The sequence below is a fragment of the Chanodichthys erythropterus genome, chromosome 7, assembly GCF_024489055.1.
Source record: "Chanodichthys erythropterus isolate Z2021 chromosome 7, ASM2448905v1, whole genome shotgun sequence".
Classification (NCBI taxonomy): Eukaryota; Metazoa; Chordata; class Actinopteri; order Cypriniformes; family Xenocyprididae; genus Chanodichthys; species Chanodichthys erythropterus.
The window spans coordinates 4742393-4760455 of NC_090227.1; the positions used below are offsets into that span (position 1 = coordinate 4742393).

The 18063-nt window shown below is 39.5% G+C and overlaps 1 protein-coding gene across 2 annotated transcripts in view; it reads left to right on the forward strand.

The window, feature by feature from the left end:
* LOC137022555 (spectrin beta chain, non-erythrocytic 4-like) overlaps positions 1-14717 on the forward strand; it is a 92311-nt gene extending 77594 nt beyond the window's left edge. Inside the window, exons 26-36 of one of the 2 annotated variants that reach the window (XM_067388945.1) lie at positions 2565-2699; positions 2825-3069; positions 5164-5338; positions 5761-5845; positions 5929-6125; positions 7337-8130; positions 11258-11318; positions 11395-11654; positions 12530-12700; positions 12796-12838; positions 14327-14717. In XM_067388945.1, the coding sequence (XP_067245046.1) occupies positions 2565-2699; positions 2825-3069; positions 5164-5338; positions 5761-5845; positions 5929-6125; positions 7337-8130; positions 11258-11318; positions 11395-11654; positions 12530-12700; positions 12796-12838; positions 14327-14560 (2400 nt within the window). In that variant the 3' untranslated portion in view covers positions 14561-14717. The remainder of the gene's footprint in view (positions 1-2564; positions 2700-2824; positions 3070-5163; positions 5339-5760; positions 5846-5928; positions 6126-7336; positions 8131-11257; positions 11319-11394; positions 11655-12529; positions 12701-12795; positions 12839-14326) is intronic. The other variant, XM_067388946.1, reaches the window with a different exon arrangement.
* Positions 14718-18063: the final 3346 nt, after the last annotated feature.

Sequence of the window (18063 nt, forward strand, 5' to 3'; positions counted from 1 at the left end):
TGGACTGCAGGCTGGCCATTTCGGTACCCGGATCCTTCTTCTACGCAGCCATGATGTTGTAATTGATGCAGTATGTGGTCTGGCATTGTCATGTTGGAAAATTCAAGGTCTTCCCTGAGAGAGACGACGTCTGGATGGGAGCATATGTTGTTCTAGAACTTGGATATACCTTTCAGCATTGATGGTGCCTTTCCAGATGTGTAAGCTGCCCATGCCACACGCACTCATGCAACCCCATACCATCAGAGATGCAGGCTTCTGAACTGAGCGCTGATAACAACTTGGGTTGTCCTTGTCCTCTTTAGTCCGGATGACATGCTGTACCAGTCTTCCAAAAAGAACTTCAAATTTTGATTCGTCTGACCACAGAACAGTTTTCCACTTTGCCACAGTCCATTTTAAATGAGCCTTGGCCCAGAGAAAACGCCTGCGCTTCTGGATCATGTTTAGATATGGCTTCTTTTTTGACCTATAGAGTTTTAGCTGGCAACAGTGAATGGCACGGTGGATTGTGTTCACCGACAGTGTTTTCTGGAAGTATTCCTGAGCCCATGTTGTGATTTCCATTACTGTAGCATTCCTGTATGTGATGCAATGCCGTCTAAGGGCCTGAAGATCACGAGCATCCAGTATGGTTTTCCGGCCTTGACCCTTACGCACAGAGATTGTTCCGGATTCTCTGAATCTTTGGATGATATTATGCACTGTAGATGATGATAACTTCAAACTCTTTGCAATTTTTCTCTGAGAAACTCCTTTCTGATATTTCTCAACTATTTTTCACCACAGCATTGGGGGAATTGGTGATCTTCTGCCCATCTTGACTTCTGAGAGACATTGCCACTCTGAGAGGCTCTTTTTATACCCAATCATGTTGCCAATTTGCAACCTAATAAGTTGCAAATTGGTCCTCCAGCTGTTCCTTATATGTACATTTAACTTTTCCAGCCTCTTATTGCTACCTGTCCCAACTTTTTTGGAATGTGTAGCTCTCATGAAATCCAAAATGAGCCAATATTTGGTATGACATTTCAAAATGTCTCACTTTCAACATTTGATATGTTATCTATATTCTATTGTGAATAAAATATAAGTTTATGAGATTTGTAAATTATTGCATTCCTTTTTTATTCACAATTTGTAGTGTCCCAACTTTTTTGGAATCAGGTTTGTAGAAGAGGTTTAGTCGACCAAAATTGTATTAGTTGATTAGTCACAGGAAAAAAAAACCCCTTCTGGCGAAGTCAGTGAGGGAGAGATTGTTAACAGCGGGTTTTCATGGTAATTATGTCTGGCAGTATATCCAAATGTTCACCTATCATCCATCGACCTCAAATATGGCTTATCATTTTAAAACAAGTAAGTAGTAACCACTTTACATGACCACTCACTCTAACATTAACCTAGATAAATGTGCGCTATTATTAGGCTCATATCCAAATGTTTGTGCTGAGTGTGGAAGTATAGCGTGCAAGACATGGATTTTTTCTGATAACAGCGGAAACAACTTAAAATACTTAAAAATAATTTTGAAAAATCAACTTAAAGGCACAATATGTACGATTTTTGGATTAAAATATCCAAAAACCACTAGAACAGTTTTATTTATTTTGTTGACTTGTGTACTTACATTATCCCAGATGTTTCCAAGAATGTTTAAATCCAGAGAAATAAGCAGTTTTAACCAGGACACGGACCATGCGTTGCCTAACAGTGACGTCATACCTGCTTTACCCTTGGTTTTATCTTGTAGAAACCATGGAAACCCCAAAGAAGCTTTAATATATTATGTGTTTTATTAGATAATGGAACAGAGAAAAACACTATTTTGTCAAGTGGCTAACAAAGTGTTTCGCTCCGACAGCACTCGGCCTGAGTCCTGTCCTGATTCTTTTCCACCGGCTGTGAGGTGAAGACATTTTCCATAAATCCACACACAAACTCAGCGTCATCAAGCTACGCCTTTTTTTTTTTAATAGTTGACCTCTAGCGGCGAAAATCTACATAGTGTGCCTTTAAATCAACTTAAAAATAATTTTTGGTCATACACATAAGAGTAATACATCATCAAAAACTGTAAAGGGTTTACTACTTTTATTTGTGTAAACTCACACTAACAAGAAAATGTTGTGCCTTTGTAAAATAAAGAAAACATTTTTATCCGATAAGAAAATATCCGCCTAAATTGAGCACATAACATTTTTTTTTTTTCTATGCGATAACCCAACATTTGCAATAGTTGGATGGAAACAGCTATTGTGGAGTCAACTTTTGCAGGAGCAAGCATGTGCATGGGCAGTGTACTTTATATTACTGGTTGAGTAACAGTCCTAGTTCTCCTTGATGTCCTGGGGTGCTTTTTGTGTATTTATTTTAATTTATCACAGTGACATTTGTGGGATAATGCTGAGGTATGTTTGCCCTTCTTCTGCAGGTGTTGGGGCTCAGTTTGTGAGTGTTATTGTGTTTCGTGTGTACAGGATAATTAAGAGCAGGTATATGTGCTGTACACAATGTGTCTGCATGTGTGGAATAACACAAGTCTGTGTGTGTACGTGTTTCAGGTGTTTGCACAGATTGAGGATAAGCAGCGGAGGTTACCTGAGGTCCGTGCCTGTCAAGGAGGCACTTCAAACACCAGCACTCTACAGAGACTCATGCAGACTTTTGAACATGATATTCAGCTACTTGTTGCACAGGTGAACTAATGCAACACAAGGAATACAAATTACAAATAGTTTTATATTTAAAGTTTGTGGATAGATCTCTACAATAAGGTTCATGACAGTGGCACCATTTTTACAAAAAGAGTTGTTTTCCTCAGGTAAGACAGTTACAGGAGAGTGCAGCCCAGCTCCGAACAGTTTACGCAGGCGAGAAAGCAGAAGCCATCGCCATGCAGGAACACGAAGTGATGCAGGCATGGAAAGAGCTGCTCATATCCTGTGAGGACTGCCGAATGCAGATCACCACAGCGACTGACAAGCTACGTTTCTTTGGGATGGTGCGTGATCAGCTGATGTGGATGGACAGCATCATCTGTCAGATAGGAACTGGGGAGAAACCAAGGTAAGACACATGCTGGGACACCTGCTCTCTGCTTATAGGAAATCAATAAGGTGCTTTAACTTTATAATGCATGAAGGTTTGCGTCAGGTCAGCTGGAGAGCAGCCTCTGTGGCCGCTGGAGGGTACTATAGGTATCATACCACGAGCACAAATAAGTGATAAGTTGGTAAGTGCATGAACCACAAGAGTATTTACACATTTTACCATTAAGTGTGATAGTATCTATTAAGAGCTCTGTTTAGGATTTCTGTTAAGAACACAATAGATCTGTTACAAAATTTAGTGAGATGCTTTGCTGCCTACTAGGGTTGCAAAATTCCGGGAATTTTCAAAGTTGGAAACTTTCCGTGGGAATTAACGGGAATCAATGTGAAAATTTGCAAAATTTTACAGTATAATCTTGGTTAAAACAACCAGATTTAATGCAAATTCAGTTAAATTTCTAGCCTGCTCATTCCTCAATCACATGCATACTACATACTTACTGCAGGGCTATTGAGGCCACACCCCCTGCATGCACTGTGCATTCCTTCATCACATGATCAGATAATTTCTAGAATCCTGCACACTACAGCAGGACTATTGAAGCCACACTTCTGCAATTGAGCCCAAGGACTACATCCAGTCATGTAAGTTTTGATGATATTACTAGGGTAAATATATTTTTATAGTTTTAGCATACTGATTGAGGAGTGTTCATCTATTCATCTAGCCTATTTCTATTAATTTGTCCAGCATCAATTGTAAAATATTTTTACCATTCCAGAATTTTCCTAACTATTCATATATTTGTGCATTGCATTAGTGTTTTTTACAAGCTTTTTTTAAATCTTATTCTACAGAACAATGCCACGTGAGCCATCTGACGTGTGGATGCATTTCACCTCAGCCAATGTAGAAGGAAAGGCTGTGTACATTTGCAAAACATTCATGCTTTTCTGTTATTCAATGAAAGAATAGATTAAAGTTCTAATCACAAATAAATCAAAGTCATAAATGTCATTAAATTTATATGAGTTTGCATGCATGTTTGCTTAAGACCAAACAATATGTTTATATTTATGTTTGTATATGATACAGTTTGCATAAATTACCCTTAAATTTCCAATTAATTTTGTTTAATTCCCGTAAAGTTTCAAACTTGGAGTATTTCCAAAATTCCCTAGCTTAACTTCCCATGGAAAGTTTCCAGAAATTTTCTGCCCCTTTGCAACCCTACTGTCTACATAGGCAACTACCTTCTTAGGCTACAACCTAACCAAAGAGAATTTGATATGCTTTTCAAGTGGCACTTTTCATTTTAAAAAAAAAATAATAATAATTGATTCCAAAAGAGTCTGACATTGCAAGTTGCTAACTATCTATATAGTTGCTACTAGTGTGTCTCATGAACCAAAGCTCTTTGACTCTTACATTTAGGCAGGGGCGCCCCAAACTTAGTTATTCAGCCAGACTTTACTTAAATACGATTGCTACTTTTATTTCCCATGCATGATATTTTTATTTCTTATGTATATGTTGCAATTATTTTATTATTATTTTAACTCCTTTTCTATCTAAAGCATTTTGAATAACCATTTTGTATGAAATGTTCTATATAAATAAACTTATCTAATACACAATAATTAGATAAAAATAACTTTTTATTGATAATTCTCAGTATTGCATGAATTCTATTTATATTCAACAAATTTCTTGATTCATCTACCATCTTTCCACCACTTAGTTTGTTGTAATGCATTCTAGGATGGCCTTCTCTGCAAAGGGTACATGCGTTGTTGCCTTAGAAAGTATTTTGCCAAAAGACCTTATCTTAGAAGGCAGCATAATGTTGCTGTCTTCTGAAACAGCTTTTGCTGTTAAAATGCTGTCTAAGGAGGCAGCTCAATGGGTTTTGGAACACAGCTATAGTGCTTATCTAGGTTTTGTATATATTGAAAGTCTTAATAAAGAACTTATACTGCAAAACCTCAGGAGCCACTTTTCATCGTATTAAAATGGCCTTCTGTTGCTGTTTCTTTCTGTGGGCAGACTTGACCCATGTATTCTTGCTCGAGTAACTCTCTCTCCTCTCACTGTCAGCTCTTTCCTCAGAGCTTTAATGGGATATGGGCTCTCTGGTGCTTGCAGGGATGTGTCATCTGTGGAGGTCCTGATGAACTATCACCAGAGCCTCAAGAGTGAGGTGGAGGCCCGCAACAAGAGTGTCCTACAGTGTATCGAGATGGGCAAGACTTTACTGGCCGCCCGTAACCCTGCATCAGAAGAGGTGACGCACAAAACAGCCACATTTGTGACTTTTAAATCACTGCAAGGCCCAAACATACTCTTTGCATGTTCAATTGCAATCCGAAATTTGTCAGACCACTGCATTCTCAAGTGTCTATTAACATAAACTCTTCTTCTACAGTCAGTTCTCTTTTAAAAATTTAAATTTGACATGTTTATAAGTAGCTACCTGACGATTAATACATCCTGAATGAGTATATTCCCCCTTGAGTACAGCAGTTTGTTACTTTCACAGCAACTCAAAAAAGCATGTTGAGTATGTTGTGCATTGGCCAACCATTTTTTTCTACGTTTTTGTACTTGTGTAAGGGATGTTTCCAGCCTAAGAGATGATGAATGGCTGTATGATATTACAAGCTCTCTTCTGTCGGTACCTGATGATGGAATTGTTGAATGTTTCAGATCAAAGAAAAGCTGGAGAAGGTTTTGGCCAAGCAGCAAGAACTGACTGAGAAATGGGACAGACATTGGGAAGAGTTGCAGCAAAGTTAGTAAAATAGAGATCAAACATCATGTAATCAATGTCATGCGCTTTCCAACATCTCACTCTCTCTTTCTGCGTCTTCTCAGTGTTGGAGGTGCATCAGTTTGCTCAGGAAGCAGTGGTAGCAGAGGCCTGGCTCACTGCTCAGGAACCCTTCATAAGCAGTAATGAACTGGGTGGCAGTGTGGACGAGGTTGAGCAGCTGATTCGCAGACATGAAGCCTTCCGCAAAGCTGCTGCCACATGGGAAGAGCGCTTTAGCTCTTTACGTCGTCTTACCACGGTAACAGCAACCAGCCAACTAAACCCAAGGGGCAGGGGCATCCAATTCTGCTCCTGGAGGGTCAATGTCTTACTGAGTTTAGCTCCAATCTGGCCAAACACACGTGGCTAGAAGTTTTGAGTAATCCTGAAGATCTTGATTAGCTCGTTCAGGTGTTTTTGATTAGGATTGGAGCTGAACTCCAAGAATAATGGCCCTGCAGGAGCAGGATTGGACACCCCTGGCCAAAATTCATAACAACAAAATAGATCCACACATCTTCAGAAAATTTACCAATATCAAACAGTATATCCCACATGGAAAAAACCTATATAAACATATATGTACACATAATATAGGAAAACGGCCAATTTTATATATGTCACATATATTAAAAACCTATATCAAAACCTATATTGAAACATATATGTTTATATAGGTTTTTTCCATGTGGGACCAATTTCACATGTTCGCACATACATAAGTTCTTGCATAATTTTTTCGTTAATTCTTAGTTTTTGCCTTGATAATAGAAAATATGAGCTAGGCATCATGTATGACCATCAAAAATGAGATATGAGCTACAAAATGACCAGATCCTGCCATTAGCTATATAGAAGACATATCTTGTATGTATATGGCTTATATGTGGATATGAAGAAGCAATACAGGAGACCTATATTTCCTATATATGCACATATATGCACCTCAATTTTGCCTATATGTGGCATATATACGCATATATATGCCATTTTACCATATATACGCATATATACCATTTTGTTTTTAAACATGACATTCCAGTGGTCAGGCAAAAGAAGCTGGCAGTCACTTTCAACTTAAACAATTTAAAGTCAAAAACTTTAACAAAACGTTCATTTGACCTTAGTTTAAACCAGGGATGGGGAAGCTCAGTCCTGCAGGGCCACTGTCCTGCAGAGTTTAGCTCCAACCCTTATAATAACTCACCTGACTGTAGCCTTCTAGTAATCTTAAAGACATTGATTAGCTGTTTCAGGCGTGTTTGATTAGGGTTAGAGCAAAAGTCTGCAGGACAGTGGCCCTTCAGGACTGAGTTTGCCCATCTCTGGTTTAAATGCATCGATAGTCTACCTACTGAAACTCAAAAAAATTTGAAATGAATTATGTGTATAACATAATGTCCTTTTTTGCAATTATTTTACAGAATTCAGTTGTGGGCGTATAACAAATTTTCTTGTTTAATGGTTTAGGTAGAGAAGATAAAGGCAGAACAGAGTAAGCTTCCTCCAACTCCTTTGTTGGGGCGGAAAGTTTTCTTGGACCCTCAGGACTCTTCTCCTGCTCGCAGTAGCCCTTCCTCCATCATAAGACAGACCATTTATGAGCAGGGTGACGCCCGGTTGGAGCGCATCACCCCTCAGCCCTCTCCCTCTTCTGTGGCCCGCAGACTTGGTTCTACTGTGGCCAACTACACTCCCATCATGAATGGAGCTGCTACTTATCGCCTTCAGGAAGCCAGGAATGCTGGGATTGTTGGTGTGGCTGCAGGACTGGGCACTGCTATGGAGCATAAGGTCACCCAATTGCGAGCTGAATTCAAAGCTCAAACCTCACATCAGAAGATCGAACACATTCATGAGGTGGTCCACCCCCTACTGGAGAGAGAGAGGGAGAGGTATCATGAGAACGTGATGGCAGAGGTGGTGCTTCAGGAGCCGGGTGGAGGAAGGGAGCGGCTAAACAGCGTGGTGGGAGGGAGCGGGAGCAGTCGCTCAGAGCTTCTCGTGGAGCAGCATCCCCCACCGAGGGAGTCGCGGTTGGAGAGGCAACTATCTACAGAGCAACTGATTCAAGCAAGGAGGGACGAGCTGCCTCAGGAGGTGTGGAGGGAACGAGCTGAGAGGGCAGAGAGGAGGCTGGAGAGGCAGACATCTAGTGAACAGGAGGGTCATGAGGTGCGGCGTAGGGACAGACATCGACTGGAAAGACAGGAGAGCAGTGAGCATGAGGCCAGGGAGCAGTCAGACAGACGCTCTGGTGGTGGGTGAGTGACCGCAAACAAACCACCTTAAACCTTTTCAGCATCACCTTGGATGCACCGACTATCAGTTAATCTTACCCGTTATTATCCAAATCAAACCAGATTAGAAAATGATTTAGGCTACTTGGTAGGGTATGACGAGATCAAAATGTGACAAGATTTCTTGTCAAGGTGAAAAGCTGTATCGTGATATTGCCGTGATGGAGTGTGAGAGTGAAATTAGGATAGAATACATTTACATTATGCCTACACTGTTGCTTTGCTTTTTATAGAAATAAAAACCATTTAATTCAGTTGGATAGTCACTACAATTACATCACAAGCTGCAGCACTGTACGTAGTGCAGCCGGAAGCAGAGTTCACTGTTCACGTGACAAGAGTAAGTGACGTGATGACTGATTCGTTGCACGACAGAGCCTAAAGCCCGGGGTATACTTCAGCCGTCCGCGTTCGTGCACCATCCGCATGATGTAATTTTAAAGCAAATCTCCCTGTGAATATTTTATATAACTCCAATATCGGTAGGTCTAAATCCGCGTAATAACTTATATCAATGTTATATCGTCATATTGTCCAGCCTTAAAACATATATAGTTTTATAGTATAGTTTTTGTCAGTGTTGTTTATTTAAAAACACCAAATTATGCAGAATATATGGCAAATATTTAATTGAAGATTTGTCAACATAATATATAACAATACAATATATACGGTATGATTTTACCTCAAAATCCAGCAATTTGACACAAAATGATAACTGCAAATCCATGTTTCTCTGCTGGAGTCCTGCTGTTTCTGTGAATTTCAGTGATCCATTTGGTTATTTTTCTGTTGCTTTCTGCAGTTTTTAAGTTTTGTGTCAAAGCTATTTGTACAGTCAATCAAAAAGCTCTTTCCTGTTTTGGAAGTGTTTTGTGCGTTTTTCGCGACATTCACGCTGAAAACAAACGTTGCCGTTCAGTCTTTTGCCACTTAGTGGGCGTGACTGCAGTCGTAACGCTCGACGGTGACGTCACGTGCATACCCTCTATACTAAACCAAGGATGTGCACGGATGACACATGCGCAGTGCAGTTTTTTCTATACTATTACCAGACAACCGGACATTCGCTAGGCAGGATTGGAGAAGAAAAATAGTGCAGCCACCATTGCAACATAGTTCAGAAGATACACCAAGAGAACAGGAATCAAAAACGATGAAGGCATGCTTTTGAGTTTACTTGTCTTATTTTTGAATCGTTCTTTACACACTCTTCTTCGACGACTGCACACTGTGGTCAGTATTGTGTGTATTGCCACCTAGTGGACTTTCCTTTCCTGCTTGCGCATGCGCTGTTGCACGCACACCGTCCACGCGGCCTCGAAATTTGGGCTGCGCGAGGACAGGGTGTGCAGCCGGCTGAAGTATACTGCGGGCTTAAGCGTCTGACAAAAGTCTGATCTTGTAGAATGCACACTCAGCACCACCACTCCCGATTCCCAGAGTACATGCGATCCTGAAAGCGAAAGTAAAATGCGAACACGCATTCAAACATGATTTCAATACCCCGCATTCAAAAGCGGCTCCCTGATGCATCCAGATATCTCACAATATGAAAGCTATCTTAGGTTGGGCTGTGTAGTTGTTACCATCTCTTAGCTCTGTATCATGCTTGAAGAAAAATTTGGAATTTGCATATTGAGATAGTACTTTGATTATGGTTGCACGTATTGTTTGCACTTAATAAAGACTAGGAAAATCTTTGTTATTTGTTTTTATTTATACTGTTATACGGAGTTCAGTTAGGAGGTCAGAAGTTGTAGAAGCTCATAAATCATGTACAGTTCTAAGGTCTGAAGAGAGTCATGTGAAATTATAAAGGAGAAAAGCCAGTCAGTTGAATTTGGCAAAACATTTTACAGTGCTTGAGTATTGTTGTCTTTTACTGCACATGATAATTCATACTCAAAAAAGTAGATCTGAAATGACATTCATTACAAGATGATTAGTTAAATATTTCAAATGCACCTGCAGACTATTTTTCTAGATTTCTTAAAACTACTGTGTAAAAATCGTCTCGTTCTTGTGAACTCAATCTCGTGTCTCGTCTTCTTGTCTTGTCTTGTGAGCTAACTGTCTCGTCACACCCCTACTTCTTAGCCTTTCTACAATCTTGCCAATAGTAAAAAGAAGTAATTTAATTCCAGTTAACGTTATTGAAATCAAGTTACAGCTAAGATTTGATTTTAAAAAAGAAGTATTATAATAGTGAGAATAAATGTTAAAATTAAGTGCTATTTCATGTGTTTTGCTCAATATTGATATAGGGGGAGATCTGTTAGTTTTTTGGAATTTAAAAGGTTTTCTGGTATGTGTGAGTTTTTGGGGTTACCATTGTGCTGAAGAGTGGAGCCTGTGGTTAGGTTTATGATTGGCTGAACACCGTTAAGAGTAGCAGCTGTGCACGCTATAGCACAGTGATAGTCTCTTACTAACTTAAAAATATGAAACAATTAAAATGTAAATAATTATAAAATATAAGAAATGTGTTACATAATATATTTTACCATATTTATGTTTATACCGCATGAGTAAATATATCTGCAATATATTATGCATGCAGTACCATATCTGATCACATATAAATCTATATATCATGAAGTATATTACTGAATATAAAAGTACATACATTATGATATATTAGTAAATATATTATCACATATTTTTCAATATATGAAAAGCGGCAATTCCTTATGCATTATTCAATATATTGTAATATATTTACGCAATATATTTTTCTGAATATTTTCAAATATACTGTTAAATCATGTATTATATTGATCATTCATATATAGGGAAATATATTTTCTTTCCATAAGGGACATGCTGGTCACCAAGTCAGTTCACAGCAATAGAGGTTCAAAAAATACCTTAATCATGTGTTAAGTCATTGACCGTGTATTTCTCTTAATCCAATCAATTCACAATAGATGATAACCTCCTGGTGTACATTGTCTTGTTGAACATCCTGTTTCACATGTCTCATTAAGGAAGTAAAACGATTGTAAATGCCTTCCCTTTGATGCAGCACTTTCTCTATTTATGCAAAATAGCATTTCCAGGTCTCAGATTTCCCTTTTTTTGTTGGCAGGGAAAAAAGGTCCACGCTAGCTGAGATTGTGGAGCAGCTTCAGGAAAGAGAGGCAGCACAGGTGTGTGAACAGTCTAGTGTTTGTCTTTTGTTTTAAACTACATTTTATGTCACATGCACATTGCTGTATATTTCAGGCCCGAGGAGAGATTCCACGTCTACCCAATGGTCTTCCTGAGAAGTCTTCTCGACCTGACCGGCCGAGGGCTCGCGACAGACCCAAACCGAGAAGAAGACCACGACCCAAGGAGACAACAGCTGGCGAAACGCGACGCTCGAGGTCTGCGCCAGCCCAGAGCAGCCCACCAGTACCCCTGCCACCAACCCACACGGCCCAGCACGAAGGGTTCCTCTTCCGCAAAATAGACATTGATGGCCAGAAGAAGAGTTCAAACAGGTGGGGTTTTCTAGAAATGATGGGCACATGGCATGGAATTAGCATGGAAATGGCTAAATCAAATATGCCAATCAGTATGATTGGTTATTCATAGCTATGCTAATGTTGTTATTAGCATTGTGTACTGATGCTTAGAGCACTAACATTTGTTAATACAAGGCAGCTCTTATTTTCATTCACCAAGATTCAAGTCAAACTGGGATATGCTTGAATGCTTTACAAGCCTAAAATGTTTCCTGAAATGAAACTGAGGAGCAGCTGTTTGGCTGTCATTACTGATTACAAGTTTCATATCCAGCAATGGCAGAACATAGCTAGCTGTTAGCACTGCTTGCATGGTAACATCTAAAATCTGGTTGGTGGATGATGCTGTGTCAGAAGACCAACAGATGCTGGGTTTCTGAAGCCATGGCTAGCAAGGTATGAAGCCTTCACCCTTCACAGCTTTATTCAGCCATTTTGTACAAGACTGGATACGCCGCCTCTGCAGCACAAGTCACAAAACAATTCATTGCTTTGAGGAGTTTACAGAACTCAAAAGAATGGCTGTCTGTTCTTTTGTAGCATGTATGTGCACATAATTTGCCTGTCCACTGAAGCCATTTTTATGCTAGCACAGTATATATCTCATTAACCAAAATCTCTCTTCTTTTTTGTGCTCTCTTTGCCGATGACTGTTCTTCTCCCTCTCTACAAAGGTAAGCCATGGTCTGCCTATCTATGTCTAAAGGTCTTGTAATGATCTCTGCAGCAGTTTGGTCTTGCTCAGTCATATGGGCTGGCCATCCCAGACTCGGTAGGTGAGTAGCTAGTGGGCACATGGTATCAGATGGTTGCTGATGGCCAAATCTTTTGTTTTCTTTCCCACATTACAGCAGATCTTGGGTGAACTTGTACTGTGTGCTGAATAAAGGTGAGCTAGGCTTCTATAAGGACGCGAAGAACACCACCACACCTTACAACAACGAGCCGCTTATCAACCTGAGCCGCTGTGCCTGTGATATCAACAATGGTTACAAAAAGAAGAAGAATGTCTTCACGCTTAAGTACTTCATTGGTTTTTTTATTAGCTTTTCCAAAAAGATTGGCTATGTGCGTAGTGTTCACTTTTCATAACATTCATTTTGCTTTATAATTTTAGAACTAAAGATGGAAGTGAGTTTCTGTTCCATGCTAAAGATGAGGTGAGTTGCTTTATTATCCTAGTTGGTTTCACATGTTGTTGTTTTTTTGGGAAAAAATCATGTATTTAAGTGGTTAGTCATAACCAGGCCTAGATGGGATCTGCAGACCTTTTCTGCAAAGTACACTTTTGGAGCATACAGTAGAAGCTGGTCTGTTGCTGTTTTAAGGTAGTTTACCAGCTTGGCCAAGCCAGTCCAACCAGCCAGTAGTGCAGCTTGGAAAAGCTAATGAATATGGCCCTGTTTACACCTACTATTAAAGCTGCGTTTCTACTGAAATTACCCAGAACAATTTGTCCCAAGAACTTTTTTTCACCCAGACCTGTTGCTGTCTGTTTCCATCACGGACTAAAGTACCGTGAAGATTAGGCAAATTAGTCCGGTGACATAGGACTGCCCAGTTCCTAATAAAGCCTGAACCTCATTGTCGGTCCATCTGTCGTATTTTTTAAACTCCATTGTTGATTCGAATAGCAAACAACTCTTACTGCACACACCACAACAAACCTTTAAAAATGGTGCTACCTCTTGAGCAGGGACTTTCAGAAGGGTAAATTTTTACCCAGAACTTCATCTTGGTTCCTGTGGTCAAAACACACAGAGTACCACCCCAAAGTCCCTAGTTCTTAGGGAAAGTTCCTGTGGTGGAAACGTGGCTTAAGATGCATTTTGGTTGATCGGATCGCAAGTAGAAGAGGGAAACGCATACCCGTTTGCACCTGGTGTTTTAATCTGTCTCTTTTGCCCACTTTCAACTACTTCTGTCCTGATTTCTTCAAGGGGAGGGTCTAGGGGCAGGTAAATGTATGGGCTTTTTCAGATCTTTCGATCTAATAGACGAAATAAGCTCACGCAATTTACATATGAACATGACCGGAGATGAAGAAAAATATACAGAGAGCAGCAGCTTTCGTTTCTGCTCTGACCACAGCAAACACAGTGAATGCATGTTAGAAATGAAGAATAGTGAGAGAACATTGTGCTTGGTACATTTTTCATCTTCAAACTTGGGTCTTCAGCCGACAAAGTTTAAATTCTGTCTGGCCAGCGCACTTCCCATAATGTTTACGCATTAAATAAGTACGTGGTCTTTTGTGAGCATGTGAGCATTTACACTACGAAAGCAATCCGGTCGAATGCATTTTTGACTACCCTTTGGAAATGGTTGAAAGTGGACAAGCTTTGTTTACACTTGTATTTAGCATCCTCCACTTGTGATCCCGTCGACCAAAACCTTAATGCCAGGTGGAAATAGGGCCTGAGTGACAAGCTTGGACCAGCTGGAAGTTAAGCTGCTTTCAGTTGGAGGGACTACTTACTTATTGACAGCAGTAATCAAATTCAACTAAATATTTAATAAAGAAAAACACAAGGGTTGAGGGACTTTGTGCTTTCTATGGAGGTCTCGAGTTGTAACTCATTCAATTCAGGTAACTTTTTTTGGTGAGAAAACATGTTCTGAGTCCTCAATCTCTCTTTGGCCTGCAGGACGATCTGAAAATCTGGATCACAAGTATAACCGCCAGTATAAGTGAGCATGAAGAGATGGCCAAACGGGGGCAGACCCATCCAACTACCTCATCTACTGACGAGGGAACGCGCAGGGATGGCAGCAGGGCAGGCGGTTCGGAAAGAGGCGAAAAGTCAGACCGAGCCGACGGGGGATCAGTGCGTTCAGACAAGGGTGAAAAGCCTGAGAAAAAGACAGGCAAGAAGAAATGAGGCTCCCGATAACAGCGAGACAGGAGCCAGGACTTCGGAAATCCTGGAAAGTGCTCTGACGGAATCAGGAAACGAAGGCGCCACTGTGAACTCCCTTTATGTCTTGCTGTCCAGCTGAGTATGGAATCAGGCAGCTCGGAGGTGCACGGAGCTCACGTGTCAGTGAGCGCCCTCTAGTGGCTGCCGAGGACTATGACAATTCAGGAGCTCCATATGGGCCAAAGTGCTGATAGCATAGGCAAATGGAGGATAAAAGAGAAAGATGTTATAGTAAAGTAGCTCATGAAGATTATTTTCTAATCCGTCTGTGAAAACGATGACCCATATGTATGTGTACCCGTCTTTCTCTTTGTATATTGTACGTCTCGACATCAGTTCTATACAATCTCACGCTGAAGAGAATGGAAATATGCCAAATTCTTTCTCAAGGTTGGTCTTTTTTCTGAAGAGCATGTTTTGTCTGTTTATTTGTAAGTTGTTTTGCTCTTTTATACTATTTAATGTGTTGATTTGTATTCATTGGCTCTTCCACACGATTTTGATTCTCGTCTTGCCACTTTGTAGACCACATGTTTGAACGCCATATGACATATCAGAGCATGCCTACAAGGTTTAACTTTCAAATGAAGAACGGTTTGTTTCAAATAAAGAGAAGCAGCTCATCTGCTGCGAGTGTGTATTCTCAGATCTGATTTCTAGGGTTTGTTGGTTTCGTACAAGTCTCAATCATTAATCTCATATTATGCATTAAATGTTGAGTGTGAGTTCATTTGCTCTTATAACGACCAAATCAGTTGTGTATGTGTCTGCATGTACGCATTGCATCCGTCATCAAGCTATTCTGAACGCGAGATCGGGTTTACATCATTTTATTTATACTCAAAAGTCTTCCAAGCACAGAACTTTTTACATTGTTTTGTAAAACTCCCGAAGCTCATTTAGTTTCACTACAAATTATGTTTCTCTCGACATTATTTCCAAGCATTGCACTGAGGACTGAATGGATGCAGGCGTTTAAATGGTGATGTATGTTTGTTAGATAACAACTGAATGCCATGTAGATGTTATTATGTGACCGTCTTTCCTGATTGACGGAAACCGGGTGAAATACGTCTTTGAATTGTGTAGTTCTGCAGGTAATAGTATAGAAAGCCCATAGCTAGCAAAAATGCAAGGTATATTGCAAGAAAAGTGGTATATGCTTTAGACAAATGATGACACATATCTAATTTTGTTCTTTTGAGGTCCATCAATACACATGCACAAACTGCAGTTGAAAATGAGCTGATTTTTCATGCAACATACAGGGTTAAAATGTCATAGTATGTTTAATGGAAACGTAACGGTTTCAGGTATCATATTTGTGCCTCATTGTCCTAAAGTCTGTCAGCTGTGGTCCTTTAAATGTAAAAAAGGCTAAAAAATGTTAGAAGCAATGGTCCTAGAAATGTAAACCAGAGGGAGGAGAAGTTTTGTTCAGTCAACAAGTTGTTTTCTCTCTGCAAGTTAATGTTTGTTCCTTTACAGCATCATGCAAATGCTTTTGTAATGTCCCTGCTTTGAAATATACACTTGTCAGCTCTCATTTCTCTATACAATCTCAAAGCATTGTATACTGTATATATCTAAAGAGTTTTCTGTGTCTGGGTCTGTATTTCTCTTCCTTTGACGCCCTTGTTTTTCTCTCCAAGTCTAATTTTTGGTACAAAAAAAACAAAAAAATCCTATTTTTATGCAATAGAATAACTTATACAGGCAGAGGGTATGCAGATAAAGTATCCAACGTGGTGGCGAATGGAAATAATGTATACACTTGCAAGTAGAAAATTTATGCAACTTTTCCTTTGCACTAAATTACTGCCCCATTGCACAGTGCTATTGTGAGCAGAGGATTGGTGCTTGAGGGTCTGGGACGAGCATTACTACAAAATGCATTAATTCAGCTACTTATTTATAGATATCTTGCGAAAATTCTGCTCTAATGACCCCCGACTCACACTCTCATTCATACACTACATTTATACCTGCTGCTTCTACCACATACCAGTTGATGGACATGAATCTGTTGAGATGTACAGGTTTGGAAACGTTTGTAAAATGTTGGATCTGATCCATTGAATCAACAGAAAGCACAACCCCAGCAGAAAATATTTGTCTACTTCAGCACCTGCTCTAATATTTTAGGGGTTTATTATGATATTTATATTCTTAACATTCTTTAATTACTTTTATATATAAAGTATCACACATGTTATGTGTTTTTTTTTTTGGCAGATGAGCTATCATAGTAATATTTTTATCTTCTTTAAATGTGTGGGTACGGCTGAATCTCACTCCCCCTGTCCTGTCTGTAGTGTCAGACCCTTAAGCACCACTGGTTTTAGCTCAGCAGCTCAATGACCTGTACAAATTGTAATCGCTTCTGTACAGACAAAAAAAAAAAAAATGCTCTTTTTTTCTGCTGTGAAATAAGAACATTTTATGGGTTTTAATATCAGTTTTGAATATCAGTGGGGTTCTTTCTCCAAAGCTCAAAGGAAAGAAATTGAAAGGAAACTGGGCAATTCAGGTTGCATGAATAACATTGTCCCTGTAATGGTACTGCTGTGCATGATGAAACCACTGTCATTCTCACTCACAGCCACTGTACAAGGGTGACACTAATACACATGGAAACAGTGAATGAATGAATGCTGTATAATTCAGATCCTGACTGACTCTGTACAGTTAATTCCTTGATAAATACAGCTTGTGATATGTCAAACGTCTCATTTTTCATTTGTTCTGTTATTGGCACCCTCATGTCTTTGTAAAGACCTTGCTACAAGTTAGAGCTGCACGATTCTGGATAAATTGAGAATCATAAACAAAACAAAAAAACAATTTGCTAAAGGTTCTGACAAAATGTAAAGTATTGCAGTCGATTTAATCGGGTTAAATGAATGATTCAACGACTCATCGCCATCTTTTAATGATAATCATGCAGCTTTACAAGTACTATGCATGTAGTAATTTGTTAAAGGGTTAGCTCGCCCAAAAATTAAAATTATCCCATAATTTACTTGCCCTCAAGCCATCCTAGGTGTATATGACTTTTTTCTTTGAGTCAAACACAATCGGAGTAATATTAAAAAATACTCTGGCTCTTCCAAGCTTTATAATGGGAGTGAATAGTAACGAGATTTTGAAGCAGAAAAAAGCACATCCATCCATCATAAAAGTAATCCATACGACTCCAGTGGGTTAATAAAGGCCTTCTGAAGCAAAGCGATGGGTGTTTATAAGAAAAATATCCATATTTATAACTTTTTATAAAACGGTTAGTTCCTGACCTTGATTCTGATTGGTCACTAGTGTTTTATTCATGATAAAACACGGCTATGACCGCTTCACCCAACCGTTCTGTGTATCACTACACAACACCCTTAGCAACGTAAACTGTATGTTCTCAGTTGTTATTGTTCATTGAATCATTTTCCTTCAGGTCAGTCCTATGTTCATAA